We start from the raw sequence: 19123 nt of genomic DNA, 5'->3' as shown, positions 1-19123 counted from the left end.
CGGAGTATCAATCATTTAAAAATAAATGCATGGATAAAACTTTGCATGGATAAGTGTAGGATATATTAGTATATAAGAATAAATGCATGCATTAAATGACAAAACAGAATAAATCAACTCTACTTGGATTAAGTGGAGTATCAATCATTTAAAAATAAATGCATGGATAAGTATAGGATATATTAGTTTATAAGAATAAATGCATATTAAATTTTGCAAGGACAAGTATAGCATCGATGAGTTAATAAGAATGAATGCATGGTATCATATTTGCATTATCATATTTGGGATTTTTCTCTGATTAAAATATTGGGAGAAGATTTTTTGTTCATTTTTTCGTTGATCGTCAAGACCTGCTGACATCTGGACCATGATGACCCAACCAACTATTGGAAAGACGATAAGGCCAACAAATTCCCCTTTGTTCGTCAAATTAATAGCGTCAAATTAACAGCCTTCTTGTTCACCAAATTATTGGCCAACAAATAACCTTTTTGTTCATTTTTTAATTATTTTTTTATTTGCAGGAATTCGTAATAATTAATAATTTTAATTTATTTACAGATAATAAATTATTTAGATTTTAGTATATTGTGACTTAGTGTAGGGACGCATTTACTCAGCGAGGATTAGTATTTTTGAATTGAATAGTTTTCGCCGTAAATACACCGACAAGCTCACCTACAAATTACTAACCCAAAATTGTATTTTTAAATTGTAAGGCTTGTCATAGGATTTTCAAAATTGTACTTCCACTGCAGAGATACAATTTTGAATTATGTCCTATCTGATGATGCACGAAATGCAAAAACAAGCGGGAATAGAATATATTTATTTATATAATTAATTATATTATTAATATAATGTTTTATTTGTTTATATTTAATTTGAATTATATTAGTAAAAATTATAATTTAACATATAAATTTAAATTTAAGAGTATATTCATTAGGTAACAATAATAGAAAATTTTTGTATAATTCATAAAAACCATGGTTGAAATTTTAAAATACGATATCACATTTAAGTACATTAATTAGTACAACTAATTTATGTTAAAATTTAATATTAATAAAAACGATACTAATATATACTTTAATGTTAAAAGAATTTAAAAACGGAACAAAATTATCGTCACTGCAAACACCTTATTAAAATCATTCTCAAACAACAAAAATCCAATTTTTCCCCTTCTCCTCTTTAAAATGTGAAATTGGAAAAATGTCGAAAATCTAAGTGAAGACACGGGACAGGGGATACGTCTTACTCTAACTAGTGGTTTGGCTCCGGTATGAAAATAATTAAACATAACATTGTTGTAAAAGTTTTTTTTATCTTTTAATTTACATTTTGATAATTACATTATTTTAAAATCTTGAGACCACTTCGTTCATTAAAAAATTAATATAGTCCATGAGATGTACACATCCCCACAATGACATCTTACTAATTTGTAGCAAAAATAAATAAATGAAAATATATTCTTCTATATTTCAATACCAACTTTTAACACTACTTGACACGTCAAGCTATTACTTATCAACAGTGAAGTATTAAACGTCAAAAATGATTAAGGTGGCAAATAGGTTAGGTTTTTAAATGTTTACCTAATTCCGAGTAATATTCGACAAATTTAAGTTACAATATGTGGTCGTTTTTTTCTCGCGATCCGTCGAAAGATTTCAATTTCGAAATTGGAGAACAAATAGGCGGGCTGCATGAAAAAAGCGTTTGGTCCTTGCACAAAGGCAAAAAGAAGGTAATTATACAAACATTTTTGTGTTTTTGAATGTCTCTATGTGTTTATTATAGGGCTCAAATGAAGAGGTGTCAGTTTTCGTTTTTGATATTAAAAACTGTAGTGAGTCTCAATTGGAGATTGCCAAGTCCTCTATTAAGAGGTTAAAAACATTACGGCATCCAAGTGTTTTAACTTATTTAGATAGTTTAGAGACTGATAAATTTTTATATTTAGCTACTGAATATGTTGAAACTTTAGCCAATCACTTGGATAAACTTCCTTTGGAAAAGCCACAAAAGGAATTATATGTGGCATGGGGTATATTTCAGATTACGGTAAGTTTTCTCATTCTAATATTTTTGTATTTTATTTCAATTACGTATTTTAGAGAGCATTGTCATTTTTAAATAATGATGGTAACTTGAGGCATAACAATGTGAACATTTGGTCAGTATTTGTAAATGTTTCTGGGGAGTGGAAACTAGGTGGTGTTGAATATATTTCGAGTGCCCAAGATAATTCCATTACAATTTACAAATGTTTGCCTAGTTTAGATTTATATGATCCACCTGAGAAAAATGACAATAATAAACAAAGAATGGCCACAAAATGGTAAGTCAGTTAATTTTCCTCAATTTTATATAATTTTCTCAATATTTTAGTTCGGCAGACATGTGGGGCTTGGGATGTCTTATTTGGGAAGTTTTTAATGGACCAGCTCAATCGCAAGGATCATTTAAAATGTTGGATAAAGTAAGTATCTTTTATTCATTTACATATCAAAAATACGTAATTTTCTAATTATTAAACAAAATAAATACATTAGTGTAAGTTAAATATTGTTGTAAACGTTATTAGAAAACTAGCAATTAAATAAATGGAAAACTACGAAAAAATGTTAATTTCACAGAAACAGTCAGGATATTACCCATTTCTCTTGTTCCATTGTAATTCTTTTGTAATTTTCACTAATCATTTCAGATTCCAAAACAATTAGGGCCCCTCTACTATGAACTTGTTGGCACGAATCCATCATCAAGACCAAACCCAGCTGACATTATAACCCGTTGTCGAAAATTTGGCGGCTACTTCAAGAATGACCTGGTGGACACGCTGCTCTTTCTTGAGGAAATTCAGATTAAGGACAAGAACGAGAAAAACAGATTTTTTTCTAATCTCACACCGCATCTGGATAATTTTCCAGACAATGTGTGCAAACATAAAATTTTGCCCCAGCTCATCACTGCTTTCGAGTATGGCGATGCCGGTAGTGCCGTTCTAGCTCCCATGTTTAAGGTATGTTTATGGTATTTTAGTTTAACAGTAGCGAAATAATGAAGTTTTAGTTGGGTAGATTGCTGGATGAAGCAGAATACCAGAAGAAAATTGTACCTTGTGTTGTAAAATTATTTGGAAGTAATGATAGGGCTACCAGATCTAGACTTCTTCAGCAGCTCGAGTATTTTATTGGTCATCTACAGTCAGCAACTGTCAATGATCAGATATTTCCTCAGGTGGCACATGGTTTTATGGACACCAATCCCACAATAAGAGAACAAACTGTCAAGGTGGAATATTAAGTTTACAAAAGAATAATACATATAAATAAAATTGTTTCATTTTAGTCTGTCATACATCTGGCTCCAAAACTCAATTACAACAACTTGAATATAGAGGTTTTAAGGCACTTTGCCAGATTGCAGTCGAAGGATGACCAAGGTGGTATTAGGACTAATACTACTGTTTGTTTGGGGAAGATTGCACAACATTTACATCCACAGATGCGACAAAAAGTTTTGATATCGGCTTTCATTCGGGCTATGCGCGATCCTTTTCCTCCTGCAAGGAATGCTGGTAAGTGTTGCATGAATTTTGAGTAAGCAAATTATAAATTTGTGTTTTGCTATAGGTGTTCTGGCACTAGCTGCCACTCAACAGTATTATTTGTTGAGTGAGGTATCTACAAGAATTTTGCCAGTATTGTGCCATTTGACTATGGATCCTGAGAAAAGTGTTAGAGATTCCGTATTTAGAACTATAAAGGGTTTCTTAGGAAAACTGGAGAAGGTTTCCGAGGATCCCAGCTTGAGGGAAAGTATGGGTGAGTTTGATGACAATTTTATGATAACTCTTAAAATAAATTAAATGATATTGATTTATTTTGTGTAGAAGCGGATGTAAATACGGCGACACCTAGTTTGAGTAACGCAGCCGCCACATGGGCAGGTTGGGCAGTAACTGCAGTCACTGCGAAATTTTACAGAAGCCAATCGGACACTGTGAAATCAATGAATCCAATGGCCAATAAAATGCTCAGCAAACCAGGATCATTAGGTACAACTTTCCTCTATTATGAGTTGTTTTTCAATAGTTTAATGTTTGTCTAATACACAGAGCAACCGTCAAGTAGTAGCATATCAACAACAACTTCAAGTGTGACGTCGATGACATCATTGGAACACGAGGACGGAAGTCGTGGAAACGATTCCGTTTCTGATTACGATTATGATCATTGGGGTGATAATGATAATTGGGGTGATATGGAGGTAAGATTAACAATGACAATAATTTGAAACAAATCTGATATATGTATTACTAGACGGGTGGACAAGCTGTTAGTACCAGTGGAAGCAATAGCGGCGGTGGAGCAGGTCACTGTAGCGATCCTACTAGTCCTCCATCTGGATCTGGCGGAACAGCTAGGATTACAGATGGTTGGGATAATGAAGAGTGGGGCAGTTTAGAGGAAGAACCAGTAAGTTGCCGTCACCACCCAGATTTCATGGTATATTAAAAATATATTATTTTAGGAGGTTGAGGCAGATATGACATCACCATCGGAAGCATGGAGTCCAACAGATTCTACGCCAATCATTTCAGTGGATAGAAATAATGAAAACCATAACTGGAGTCAAAGCAATACTAATGCACCATCTACCAATAAATGGGAAGACTCTGAATTTGAACCGCTAGAAGAAAATCCTGGAGGTACCATCATTTATTTCTCTCTATTAGAAATCTTTTTTAAATTTATTTTCATGTCATAGGCGGAACTAATCCGAAATTGGAGGAAGCTAGGAAAAAACGGGAGGAGCGAAAATTAATGAGGCAAAAGGAACTAGAGGCAAGGCGTGCAAGTAGAGGTCCAGCTAGTGGTCCTATGAAACTGGGCACAAAGAAACTGTAACCCCATGATAACTTGTAAAGACAAAAACAGGAATATTAATTATGACGCGGCATGGTTCAGTTACACATAACTGAAGCATCCAAAAATTTGATAAAAGATTCAAAGCATATATGGAAGGAATTTAGTCAGGGTGGTATTGGACACCAAAAACGATCCTGTCCGTTTTTCAATTTTTTATGTGTATAAAATCTATCTAACAAACTATTAATCTTATTGTATATTGTGAATGGTCTTATTGGATCTATGTAACATGTTTTATCTATATATAGAATAATTTAATTATAATTATAAATGTGTATAATAAAAATGTTACAAAAGATTTGAGAGCTGCACATATCTAACATACTCTTACTTATTCATGTCTTAAATATTGGTGAAGACTGATATTAAAACGCAGTTTAAAATTACATGTATAAATGAATGTTAACGCGTTATCTAAAGAAACCGTTTGCGTTTACTGTGCTTCAGGTACTCTTTTCTTTAATTTTATATTCTTACCTATGCGACTCTAATATTAAATGTAAATGTTACACTGCCGTTATCTTCAGATACCGTGTACACAGAAATTTTCTTGAATAAACTTTACGATGGACTGGACCACATTTATCTTATGAGTGCGTGACAATGTGTTGGCATACTGTACTGTCGTCAATATTAATTTCTTAATGCTCAAGAATTAGCATATGTACTACATTTTTTGAAAAACTGTTTTAACTAATGTGTGAATCAAAATGCAATAGTTGTATTCTTGGCCAATTTAATTGTTTATAGTGCTGGTCTAATTGTAAGCTTATTGGAACGCTTAAAGAACTTGTTCAGCTTGTTTGGAAACTAATTGCTTCATTCAAGCTAAAATATATTTGTTGAGAATATCGTATTTTGGTTTATACTTTTAACATCATAGTGGCTTCACTTGTTTTAGACAGTTATCCCTGAAGTCCCCCTGAACATACCAAAGTATATTTCTTCCTGACTTAATTATATATTAAAATAATTTAGGCATGTGATTTCATAACATTTTTAAAAGTAAATATGTAAATTTTTATTATATGTATAATGAATTCGTTTTGAGATTAAATTTACTTATGCTTTGATATTTAAAATATATATATATATATTTTTATATGTGCGTGATTTATTTCATGTTTTGTTGACTTTACTTTAAGTGTATTATATAAACTTAACATGTATGTAAAATAAATTTTTATCTCTACTTAAATTGGAGTTTTTATTACCTTTATTATACCTTTTTGTTGTAAATACAGAATGTTTATATTTAAATTTACCGCGTTCACAATATTTACATTTTTAGTTCCATTTGTCACCGTCGATTTGGCAGTGTTGGTTTGACATTTTGATGTTAGTGTACGTCAACAATAAAATAGTAATAAAAATGTGATTACTGCGATTACAGCATGTAAAAGTGAATGAAAATGATTCTACTGATTATTAGGACATTAATTAATGGTGTATTTTTCGATCTGATGGCGTGCATCGATTAAAAATATGTTTAGCAAAAGGAATCCTGTTGACGTTAAAAAGTCAACTACCAAGTTACAAGATCCAAAAAAGGATCTTACCACAAGAATAAAACACTTGCGGCTCATACTAGGTCAGCACCAAATCAATGATATGTTCCACATAACATGAACAATTCAAATTCTTAAATGATAGTGACAAGTTTCAATTTTTTTAGATAATGTGGACAGTGCAGAATCAAAGGGGCTCTTTGAGGCCAACTTTAGTCATGTATATGGGGTACTTTATGATAGCTTTATTCAAACTGAGAGCAATCTTCGACAACGTGGTGAGTCTGACTTCATATACTATCCTACCTTGAATCTGCTCTCTATGAATATTTATTAACTGTTGCCCACTCATCTCTACATCTACAAATCAATAATCAACTAATAATTGGATAATATAAGGATGGAAACCAGTTTTGCTATGTGTAGATATATTTGTGACTAATATTATTCTAATGGCTACTGCAAGAAAATCTGTTATTCGGTATCATTTTCAGACAAATAAAATTGTATGGTCAGAAAGTTCCATGTAAAATTTAAAATAAATGCATACAGTTTATGTGTATAAATAAATTAATAAACTCCTCACTACTACTTATGTATTGTTTTCTTTACTATTTTATAAATCAATGTTCTACTTATGTAGAATAGATGTTAAATTGTAAGTTAAGTCAATAATCCCCTTAATCAGTGTTGTATGTTAAATGTTGTGTGTGATGTATATAACTGTCCCAGCTATAATGCTCAGTTCAACTTTTTTCACAACTTTCATGAATTGTTTATTTTTTCATATACAATTTAACATCAAGGATTAAAGTGGTGACAGGGCATCTGTAGACAGATTCAAGTTAGGCCTCCTCTATGTAGCTTTAAATGTTCCTTGACTAATCTGCTAATTGTTTTGTTCCGTCGCTGTCTATTTAGAACTCTCCTTTCACTTAGGTAAGTTATCAGCACAAAAAATAAAAAATAATTTAATAATTCAGAGAAGTGGCAGGCAAATTATTTGTTCATATAATTATCAAAAGACTACTTAAAATGTAGTTAATTGTAATGAATGTAATTAGCTACGTTTATAATAATATATATTAAACGTATATATTTATAATTATATTACCATTAATAATAATGTTCGAATTCGATTCTTTAACATTTGTCCTGTAATTAATTTGCCTGTTGATCCTATTTGACCCTAAACAGTACAGTTACTCTAACTTGATTGGATTATAGTCCATAAAGCTCACAAGGAAGAATTGGACAACACTTTATGGATACTAGAACAGATTCTAAGCCTATTGCCAGAGTTGATTCATAAGCGATGGCAGCTGCATTCGCTGGGACGTTTGTTATCGAAGCTTCTTCACTCGGGCAATGCTACCAGGCTAAGGAAACAGGCAATAAAATATTTTCTGATGTGGTACCAAGCACTTAACGACAACGCGCCCGACTACGTACACGAGATGTTTGCGACTTTAGTTCCAGGTACATGTACCCTCAAATTCACCCCAAATTATATTGAAATTGACAATTATTTTATAGACTTCAACAACCACTTGTCTGCCCACTCGCAAAATTTTGGTGCTAGCGTTTTCCATGACACCAGCTTACAAAATCCTGTAACGCCAGCTGAATTGCTTCCCATACTTCCGCCATCGAATGCAGAAAAGCCTCCAGATCATCCAGCAAATGTGTATTTGAGTACATTATTGGAACACATGGTAGGCACTGTTGTTAAGCTGGAATGGCACGATAAGCCGGCCCATCATCATCGGTGTTTCAATTTTCTACTCGAAAAGTTCAAGACGTATTATTTACCCAGGATCTGTCCCGGATTCTGCAGTGATACATCTTTGTACAGACCCAACTTAGGTAAAAATAAATAATTATGGACGTAACATATATGTTACAGTATTCATGTGTTGAATAACAATTTTATTTATCAAGAAAAATTTAATTTTTATAGATTTACCGGTTATTCGAAGGATGGAAGCTGAGACAGAATTTATTCATTGTCGTGTTACTCTAATAATGTGGGTAGCGACTTCCGTGCATCAGACGAAGAAAAATGCGGATTCTACGTCTTCATCACTTCAAAACAATTCCCATCAAGAAGAGGATTCGTCGCATACAGACAGCAATCACCCCAGCCTAGATTCAAGTATGTTCAACAACTATATTCTTTAGAAATCGTTGTCTGTCAATGTTATTTTTGTAGCAGTTTCAATCCACACTAATAAAACAGCAACAGACGAACAGTTGGCGGCACAAATTGTTAGGGATGTTCTTTGCAGCACAAGAGACAACGTAAATTTTATTCATGAAATGTACAGACAAGCGTTTTTGCTTAATTTTAATCACATCGGTGCAATCCGAAAGATCATTTCAGTTTACAAGGATTTAATACAGGTTTGAAAACTTACGAATTTTACGTAAGAATGTGTAATGTTTAAAATACAATATTTCAGAATACCGTGTTAGAATATCCGCCGTATGCACTAGAACTGCCAGAAGACGCGCCTAGGGTGCTGGAAGATCCGAATTCGGAAAACGGTAGGGTGGGCAGACTGAGGAACGATTCGTATTTGGGCGCAATCCACAAAGAAAATCTGTTGGTGAGAGCTGGAATGCAGAATGTATTCCAATTATTCGTAACACATGCTGCCAATGTCTTTTTACTGGAGGTAAATTCGCATATTGTAAAAATGCTTGAAGACCAAACCGATGCATGTAAACGAGTCTTGAATATTTATAGATATATGGTTATGCATACTAGAATGGACAGTCACACATGGTAATATATTTGTTGATAATTGAAACAACAACATTAATGTTGAAATTTGTTTTATAGGGAACAATTGCTCTTAGTTTTATTACAAATAACATCGCTGGTATTGGGAGAGGCGCCACAGCGTAAAAAGACACAAACATTGGGTGGGAAATTAGCTCAGGCCATTTTTCAAACTCTAATCGTCACGTGGATTAAGGCAAACTTAAACGTCTTTATTTCTAGAGAGCTCTGGGATAGATTTCTGCTGGTGCTCACAAGTTTAACCAATTGGGACGAATTGATCAAAGAGTGGGCGGTAAGTTTATCTTAAAATTAATTAATTAAAGATATTAAATAATTTAAGGCAGTATATTTCATGGAGTTCCTCAAAAACCTTTTTCAGAAAACAATGGAAACATTAACAAGAGTTCTCGCCCGCCAAGTATACAATTTGGACCTCACGGATCTGCCTCTGGACCGTCATAAATCGAAACGCGGAGGCGGACGTCGATTGCCTAGTCAAGTCGAATCTCAAACCCCATGTAGTACAACCGACTCTGTCGGACATCGCACAACTTTACGACAAGATTCCGTTCTACCTGAAGGCCATACGTCCCACAAAAGAACTAGATCCGGACTTACCAGAAGCTTTAGTGAAACCAACTTAACTGTTAAAAGAAGAACTACCAACCGAGATCGTAATGTAAGTAAACATAATATTGTTTATAATATTCATTTCATAAATCCGCCTCTACCTGTTCAGCACTAAAATACAACTGCCTTTATAAATATAGCTACTTATTTATGTTCTGTCTGTGTTTTCAAAGTAGTACTAAGAGCCTTTACGTTTCTGTCTTTAGTCTAAAAACCGTCGATCGCGGTCTTTAGACAACTTGCCCGCGATGGACACCGAATCGACGGACAGAACGCGATCCCCCAGTCCCGCCCCATCCAGCGGCATGGAGAGCAATTCAATCAAAGACTCGCCCATTCAGCTGGACGTTATCTCGGCAACAAACGACACCCACGGATCCGGCGAACAGCAGTCCGGTGACAACAGGGGCGTCATTTGCGGTGGCAACTTGCGCGGTTGGTTGCCGGATGTGGCTGTTGTGCTGTGGCGTCGAATGTTGGGCGCCCTAGGTGACGTTAACGCGATCACCGAGCCAAAATTGCACTCGCAAGTCTTCGAATATCTAATTAAGTTAACGGACACGTTGATCAAGATCAAGCACAATCAGGGAGTCTCAATGGACAACATGTCAACGCCACAGTCGCCCGAGTTGATTCCGCCCCTGACGTTGGTACTGCCATGGTGTTTTGGCGCACTGATGTCGCCGGACGCATACGAGAGCGGCAAATTAAATGCGCTGAGGCTCTTATGCATCATCACATTGAATTGCGATTCAAAGTATAGGACGTATTTGCCACAGTTCTACAGATTCTTGCACACAAGTAAGTGAATTCAAATAATGTTAACAAATAGTGGTTTATTTTACTAATTTTTATTAATGAGTACATTTGTGTTGTTATTTTAGCCCTAACAGGAACATCGAAACCAGCATTGAATACAGTTTTGAAATACCTGGGTCCCAGATTTCTTTCGCTTCAACTGCCCGGATCATCGTTGCTACTTTTGGATTTGGTGCACGCGTGTAATTCTGTGTTAAATAACGTTGAAAATTTGGATACAAGCCCCCGTACTGAGGCAGTGTCAATTTTGGCAAATCTGTTAAGTCTTCCCGATGATTTGAACTCGGTCAGCGTCTTAAGGCCCGACTCCTCCATCGAAGTGATGAGTTGTCCAGATATCAAGGAACATGTGGTCAGCATTTTACTAAGGGCAGGACGAAGGGAGCCCAGCGGAAAGGCTCGGTGCATCGCGTTATCTGCCCTCGGCATGTTCGTTTATAAGGAATTAGCCAATCAAACATTTCATCCGAAGGTTTCGGATGCTCTGAACGTACTATTGCTTGCACTGAAGGTAATAGACATTTTAATTTAATGGAGTTTCTAATTATATTTGTTGTTTTAACAGTTCAATGTGAAGGTGATTGCTCAACTGACCAGCAATATTCTTTTCGTTCTTTGTGACCACGCTCCACTTCTGTGGTCTCAATATCCACGACTGGGTAATAGCGTCATTAGAACTCTCTGTTTAGCTTTGTTCAGGCACGCCCCGCTAGGTAAGTCCCGTTTTAAATTTATTTGTTTTTATTAACTATATTACAATAAAACCGACTATGAAATAATTGTTGTGTTTAATGTTTATATTCGTTAAAAACACTTCGGAAGTTATCCGAAGGGTGTTCATATTGACCACAGACGTCAAATATGTACCATAAATATTTTTATTTGTATGTTACGTAGCTTCTACAGCTGGTGAGAGTGATAAAGCTTTGGGCACGGCCCTGCTCTTGTGTTTGGGGGAGTGGTGCATGAAGCTGGGTCCTGCCAGACTGCTGGAAGTTTCCGAGTACGGAGAAACCAGAGGAACCTGCTTGCTTTTGCAAGTTTTTACAGTAAGTCAATAATATTTTTTTTATTAATTGCATAACACAAATTAAACTCAAATTTAATTTAATAATATATATATATTAAATGTATAAAAATAGAATATTGTAAACACAGAGTATTTTGCATCTAATTATTTGTATATGAGATAATATAGAATTGAACAATTTAAGTAGATCCGAATTCCTTACTCCAATCCCTGTATTTTTTTATGTCTTCTTCTGAAGTTCCACACTTAATTTTAATCAGTGAATTTTTCATCGCGTCGAAACTGATCTGATTCGTAGAAGATTTATTTTTAATTTGTTCTCTAATGATGCTCATTCTAGCTTCTTTGCACAAAGTCTTGATGTCATGTCCAGTGAAACGAATGGTCTTTTTACTTAATGCATCTATTTCCTCTTTAGTGAGATTTCCTCCATATTTTTTTAGATAGTATGAGAATAACTTATTTCTGTTTCTCTCGTTCGGCAAATCGATAAAAATTTTCTTTTCAAATCTTCTTAATGTGGCTTTTTCCAGTGCCCATGGATGATTTGTTGTTGCCAAGACGAATATGGGATGAGTAGTTTTTGTAATCCCATCCATTTGCACCAACATTTCACATTTAAACCGTTTAGAAGCCTCATGACTGCCTTCTGCTATAACTGAATCCAATTCGTCAATGAATATCACAGTGGGAGCGTAATATTTGGCCATCTCGAATAAAACCTTTAGCATTTTTTCGGATTCTCCACGCCATTTGCTGATGAAGGCGCTGTTTGTGAGATTTATAAAGGTGCAGTTGGTTTCAGAAGCCACTGCTTTGGCCAGTAACGTTTTCCCCGTTCCAGGCGGGCCATATAGCAGCACCCCGTTCCACGATTCTTGCATATTCTGAAATAGTTCTGGATATTGCAATGGATAAACGGTTGCTTCTTTGACGCATTCGATTGCGTTGTCCAAACCAATACAATCCGCAAATGTACACGATGTTTCTGTTATGATTTCTTTTTGGATTGCTTCAGCGAATTCCTTCCATTCTCCTGAGTAAATTTCGGATAAAGAAAATTGCGGTGGAATTTGTTCTACAATTGGCGTTTCTGAATAAGACTTTTCATCTGGTGACAGGTGTAGAACTTCAACGGGGAAAACTGGAGCTCCATTCCCAAGATTATTTTGCTTTACAGACTCTTTCCTGCTTATAGTCAAGGAACTTCTCTTTTTCATTCGCTCAGGTCTGGTGTGTTCTTCAGTTTCTTGTTTTTTAATGATTTTGGGTGATCTTTGGAATTTGGTGAAATAATAACTTTGATATTCCTGTAATATTATATCTAAATCGACGTTCTCACAAACCTCGTACATTTGTCCAATACATGCTTCTTGTTTAATACTCTCCACAGATTTTTGAAAGCCATTGTCTTTAAGGTAACCCAGGATTAGATGAAGAATAATTCTTTTGCGCTCTTGACCGTCCTTTTTCACTTTTTCTATCAAACTGTGCTTCCGAGCTGAACTAATCTCTGCCATTATAAAAAAATTTAAGTATAAATGAACACCTGACACGAGTAAATTTATTGGCAGTAATGAGTGTTGTATTTTTCACTTAGCAACTGTTTGATCAATATTCAGAAAATAAATTATGATTAGTTACCATGGAAACCATACCAGATTTCAATTATGAATGTTTTCACGTATTAATAATGTACAAATACGCTCAAAATTATTTGTATATTTGTGCAATAAATTAAAAACTAATAACACACAAAAATATACAATAAAATGTCTGAAATTTTTTATTCGTACAATATTAACTATAGCTTAATTATAGCAACTTGCTTATATTAAAAATATGAGCTGTATTACTTGAATTGGGTGCTAATACCATTAATGTTGATTTCTATGTTTGTGACTACTATCAAACTAATCATTCTAATTTTATTCTTGAAAAAATTGCATACTTTTTATTTTTCAATGTACAACTTTTTACTCTATGGTCTTTCATTGCTCCCTGTGAATTTAAATTGATTATTATAATTATTTAATCACTGATCAAATTGAAACTTACCAAGACCGAGAGAAACAAGAAGAAATGGCTAAGAGTTTTCGGTTAAATAACCCAATCGTATTATTAAACCTGAAGTTCGAAAAACTCGAAAGGCGATAACTCGAATGTATAAAAACAACCCAATCTTATCGTCAATTGAAATTAAAGCCAAACTGAAGGAATGGTAATAATCTGTGTAAAAGGCCTTGTCTAGTTTTTGGTTTATTTAGCAAACTGCATTTGAATATTTTCATTTAATTATTAAAATTTTTTATAGGTGTTGCATAAAATAGTCATGGGTATGGCATCATCGGAAAACGCTGGTGGGTTGTCGCAGCCGTCTCTAAACGATGACTTCGACCCGAACATAGTTTCCGACGACTTGGGCAAATCGGGAGGTTTGCACACGCCCAAAAGTAACGGTCAGTGTGAGCAGGCAATCGTTCTGTGTGCCAAAACCGTCCTGGCTCATCTCGTAACCTATCTAAGTCATTTCCCGATGGCCATTGGTGCAGCAAGGCTTAGTTCTCTCGTTGTCGAACAAGACGACGTACCGAATTTGGCGAGTGATGACCTCAACTCGAGTATATTTACCGCTCCCAACATACAAGTAAGTTCATTTCATTGAATGGTTTATAGCTTTAAAACACAATATTGTTTGTTACAGTTGTTTATACTGACAAAAAACGTGATCGCTAGTCTGGTTGAGCTGCCGGCGTTGGATCTACCTGGAGGCGGAGTAACAGCCGGTTTGAGTACTGCAGATAAACAAGTTAGGGTTATTCTTAGAGATTTGTCAGGGAAATCTTGTTGGGATGCATCAATTTTGTATAAAACGCCAGACAACATCGTTTCCGAAGACGATGCATTGCCTGAAGGTTAGTTTCCTCATTTATTTGTAATTATACGCGATTAATCTTCTTATTTATAGTTGAAAACAATGTTAATAAATGGGGTCCCATGAGCTACTTCCAGCCAGAAAGTTTAATGGTGGGAACTTTACAAAATTTACCGCAACGCGCCATGAGACATAGGCCTCCAAACGTCTTGCCGAATGTCTCTAATTCAGCACCGGATTTGGACCAACTGGACGATGTAAGTTCATCTAACCTTTATTTTATACCACGTAACATTCGTAACATTTCAGTTATTGCAATATCTCGGCCACACAAGTCCCGAATGTTTGGAAGACGTTAGTCGCCGACTGAATGAGCCCGCGGCTCCTCCTATGTCGTTTGAACTTGAATCCGAAGCCATTCAATCGGTGATAAGCCAAAGAAACGCCGAATTGGAAGAGAATCGCTGTCTCCAAACCTCCGACAGTATGCCCACGCAACCATTAAGTCGTCCCAACAGTCGAACTGAAACGGAGAGGGAAACTTCTTTGGACACTGTATCTAGTCAACAAGGTGGGGCAGTAGTAACATAAAAACCCCTATCTTATTACTTAAAATGCTCTTTATTTTGTAGCTCTGAACTGTATAATGGAGCAAAAAGCATTCCAACAGTGTCGCCTTCTGTTTTCTCAACTGGGACTTGCAGGTTGGGAACGACGTCGACAACTCCACCTTCTGAATAAAAACGAAAGGCTTCTGCGTGAGCTAAGAAATTTAGATATGCAAAGTTGTAGGGAAACACACAAGGTAACAAACATAACTGATTTCAAATTACATTTTTGTACAATTATTATGTTATTTAAGGTGGCAGTTATTTATGTGGCCCCGGGGCAAGAAGACAAGAATTCAATATTGTCAAACCAAGGCGGCAGCGCAGCTTACGAGCAATTCCTTGCCGCGTTAGCTTGGGAAATCGAATTGGAGGGTCACACTGGCTTCCTTGGCGGTCTTCCCAGACAGGGCACAGGTTTGACCGCACCTTACATCGCCACCAGTTTTCTCGAAGCAATTTTCCACGTAGCAACAAGGATGCCCGGAGAAGCTCCCGATGCTGTTCACAGCAAGGTATGTTCACCATTATTTACTGGGTAAAAAGGAGTGACATTTTTATAATGATCTTTAACAGACAAAACATTTGGGCAACGACGAAGTTCATATTGTTTGGTCAGAGCACTGGCGGGACTATAGACGCGACATCATTCCCACTGAATTCTGTGATATTTTGATTGTTATCTATCCACTGGGCAATAATCTCAATCGTGTTACTATTAATTGTAAAGATGACGTGAGTAACTGTTGTACATATTAAAATAAAATGATTTCAATACAAATCTATTATAGGTACCTCATTTTGGAGTCTTGTTTGATGAAGCAATTGTTGAAAGCAACATTCTAGCTGGTCTAGTAAGAGCAACCGCAATTTGTGCAAGCAGGGCAAAACGTATTACCTACGAACATTACCAACAATAGTACGTATATGAGTAGACATAAACAATAATTTTGGTTTATTTACATGCGTGTTTAATGGATTTTACATTAATTATTAATAAATTACAGTTATGAGGAGAGGGCGAAATCATTGGACATTGTAGTGACAAAACATAAGAAGAGCACCACGTACGAAGAACTGATATCGCGGATTTATAGTCCGGCCGATATCAATACTTCATTTTGCGCAGGTGGATCGATTGCGTTGATTAACGACGGATCTAGTTGCAACTCTACTTTGGCAGCTGCTCTTCTCGACGGTCATGGCCATTCTCACAAGCCAGTTCAGAGAACAGACCCCAAATGGAGAGGTTAGTTGTAATCAAATTGTAAATGTAAAGTAAAGTAATTTACTTTGGTTGTAGCAAGTGAATCATCATCCAAAGGTGTATGGTTCAATAACCACGATATGTCTCAAAACGTCGAATCGACAAGTATATCGCCGCGACCGCTTAAAAAATTCTCGACAAACTTAAAAAGTTCGAGACGATCGTTGCGTCACGACACTTCCATCGAGTCGCCACCGGAAAGTCCAGTGCAAATGACTAGAAAAAAGTAGGGTATTAGATATGTAATTGCACTACCGTATCAAATATGTAGATAAACTCGCACTAGTTCAATGTCCCATGATCCTGTGGGACGGATACCTAGTACAGCACCGATTGTAAATATAATCGACCTCTAAAAAATAAAGATGACTCTGATTAGGTTGGTTGTCCTCTTAGTTTTAGGGGTAATTTTCAGCCTTAACTGAATTGTGTGTTTTTGATTGGGGTAGGTTAAAACTACCTTTAAAATCAAGTTGGCAACTATTCTATTACATTTCCAATGCTGGTAGAGTCATTAGGTCGGTTGAATTTCTATTTTTAGGCTTTTACCTCGAGTCTCTGGGTACTGTACTAACCGTTGTTGTAACATACTGTAATTTATTAATTTTAGGAAAAAGCGTAATGCATATTACATATTTTTTTACTGGAGAATTTGTAACAAATTGAAGATGAATGGAGTGGTAGGTTGTAATGATATGTCAGGACTTCATTTTTACTAATTAGGTAATTAATACCTAATGTTTAACAACAACAATTATATATGGGTCAGAATTCGTGAAACGCCTGCATATTATATATGTTCAAGGTACTGTGCAAACTTAGCTAACTTGTAAACTAGATGGATAACTTAAATAAACTATCCAAACCATTAACTATTTTGATAGAAAACACAATTATGAATATTTTAATTGTATTATTTCAATGTTCTTTTTTTCTGATATCATCCTATACCCAATTTTAATGCTAAATTAGCCAATACTTATACTTTATAAACTTCCTCAAGTATTAGCTATCAATAAAGCTAAAGGTTTAGTTAGTACCTAAATTATTCAATTAGCCAATAAAGTCAAGTTTGCACATTAGCTGTTACTTATATACTTTGTTTTTGCAAATTTTTCTTTCAATTTCAACAGAACAAGAAAGCACTAAATAAAAATACGGATCTTGAAAGTCATCAACAAAATTTTTTCTTATCAACTGTGAATTGGAACACTCGGTAGGGCCTGTTTCACAAATTCTCATCCATATAAAGCATCTTAAGTGCCATCTCTATTGAATTTTATTTATAAAAATAACTAATATATTATGTTTAACTACGATTTACTTTTGGAAATATGCAACATTACGTGCTGAATATTTATTTAAATACAATGGTATTTTTCAATTTATCAATATCAAAATCATTATTACTGACTAATTATTTATTGAATTTTGAAGTCATGAGAGGCAACTCCACAGTGTTGTGGCTTTGGGTATTATCAGACTGACCAGTTTTGGATGGATTTGATAAGAGATTGCTTACTTAACAGCATTTTGTTGATATAACATTATTTTATCTTATGACTGTTATTTATTGTATAGAAAATATTTATTTTGTTTTTTTTTCAAATATGATTTTCATAAAGAATGTATTATAATTTTAAGTATGACATATTTATTAACTATTTATTAATTATTTGAAGATTATATATATTATATACATTTAAAATTGTTGCATTTATTTAATAGTGATTAGTACTTATATTAGGTCTGTTTCAGTATTACATCTACACATAAAAATTAGTGTATCCTTCATAATTGTTATTGAGTTCTTTAGTTTTTTCATTCACATACCCAGTATTAGATTTTTTCGTTATTCTACTTAAATTCTTATTATTGTGGTGTCCAGTATTAATTAACTACAATATAAATATTTGACGTTTGTTGTTAATTCTTTCTCTCTTTTGTATACTTGTAAGATATATACATACATATTACATTTTTAATATATGTACTTATTATAAGAAAGCTTTATTAATAAACATTTTCATTTAAAACTACTTTGTTTTAATATCATTTAGTTTACAATATATACAACATATTGATAAGAAATAAGTGACAAAAATCAAATATTAATTTTTCTTTAATGTTTGGCTTGGATAATATCATGGTTTTACATATTTTCACGCACGATTCAGTCGGACAATTTCGTCTGTAAAGAGGAACTCTGGACCAAATTCTTGATCAAATGGAATGATAATTGGTTGAATAAAAAAGTTGTTATGAGTAAGTCCACCATATCCTATTACAAAACCATATCCAAAAGCAACAGTTTTGCTCATGATGTCTCTCACTACAACTACGTTATTCGGTGATTGAGAGGCCATGATTTTTGGGTAACCCGACGTTCCCTGGCTCCATGACCAGCTTTATTCAATACGATATTACTGACATCGTTAAAAACTTAAAATGCTGCCAAAAATGGCTTAAGCAGCGCATGAACAAATATGAAACAACACGCTCAATTGAAAATACAGTAAGAAAATGTCAACAAAAAATCAGTAAAGGACATCCTTTCTTGTCTTCTAGATAAATAAAAAATTAATTGCGTCATAATGCGAATAATACTTTGGAGTGATGAATACGTGTTCAACAGTATAATAACCTCAA

At 34.6% G+C, this 19123-nt stretch overlaps 3 protein-coding genes across 5 annotated transcripts; 2 read left to right on the top strand and 1 right to left on the bottom strand.

Moving 5' to 3' along the window:
• Window positions 1-1399: 1399 nt before the first annotated feature.
• Window positions 1400-6051, top strand: LOC109601793 (N-terminal kinase-like protein). The gene is made up of 13 exons (XM_020018079.2): window positions 1400-1759; window positions 1813-2076; window positions 2130-2353; window positions 2404-2494; window positions 2723-3037; window positions 3088-3309; window positions 3367-3595; window positions 3651-3842; window positions 3911-4075; window positions 4136-4287; window positions 4341-4496; window positions 4552-4729; window positions 4789-6051. The coding sequence occupies exons 1-13, from the start codon at window positions 1646-1648 to the stop codon at window positions 4926-4928; spliced, it is 2442 nt and encodes an 813-aa protein (XP_019873638.1). The 5' UTR covers window positions 1400-1645; the 3' UTR covers window positions 4929-6051.
• Window positions 6052-6269: 218 nt separating this feature from the next.
• On the top strand, window positions 6270-17790 carry LOC109602576 (probable Rho GTPase-activating protein CG5521). 3 transcript variants are annotated; one of them, XM_020018993.2, is made up of 24 exons: window positions 6270-6540; window positions 6625-6735; window positions 7379-7396; window positions 7685-7936; window positions 7994-8323; window positions 8418-8612; window positions 8673-8860; window positions 8920-9245; window positions 9303-9537; window positions 9625-9924; window positions 10082-10676; window positions 10760-11205; window positions 11260-11407; window positions 11592-11743; window positions 14039-14371; window positions 14429-14639; window positions 14693-14856; window positions 14909-15170; window positions 15232-15404; window positions 15462-15722; window positions 15784-15942; window positions 15999-16126; window positions 16215-16456; window positions 16511-17790. In XM_020018993.2, the coding sequence occupies exons 1-24, from the start codon at window positions 6435-6437 to the stop codon at window positions 16702-16704; spliced, it is 5529 nt and encodes a 1842-aa protein (XP_019874552.2). In that variant the 5' UTR covers window positions 6270-6434; the 3' UTR covers window positions 16705-17790. The 3 variants fall into 3 exon arrangements, with proteins under 3 accessions (XP_019874552.2, XP_019874544.2, XP_049819057.1); XM_020018985.2 differs by having other exon boundaries at window positions 8670-8860; XM_049963100.1 differs by having other exon boundaries at window positions 7685-8323; window positions 8670-8860.
• LOC126264599 (katanin p60 ATPase-containing subunit A-like 2) lies at window positions 11796-13334 on the bottom strand. Its single transcript, XM_049963108.1, has one exon. The coding sequence runs from the start codon at window positions 13242-13244 to the stop codon at window positions 11904-11906; it is 1341 nt and encodes a 446-aa protein (XP_049819065.1). The 5' UTR covers window positions 13245-13334; the 3' UTR covers window positions 11796-11903.
• Window positions 17791-19123: the final 1333 nt, after the last annotated feature.

The sequence above is a fragment of the Aethina tumida genome, chromosome 1 (genome assembly GCF_024364675.1).
Source record: "Aethina tumida isolate Nest 87 chromosome 1, icAetTumi1.1, whole genome shotgun sequence".
NCBI lineage: Eukaryota > Metazoa > Arthropoda > Insecta > Coleoptera > Nitidulidae > Aethina > Aethina tumida.
The sequence above is the reverse complement of the archived record's forward strand: the minus strand, read 5'-3'. Positions and strand labels throughout refer to the sequence as shown.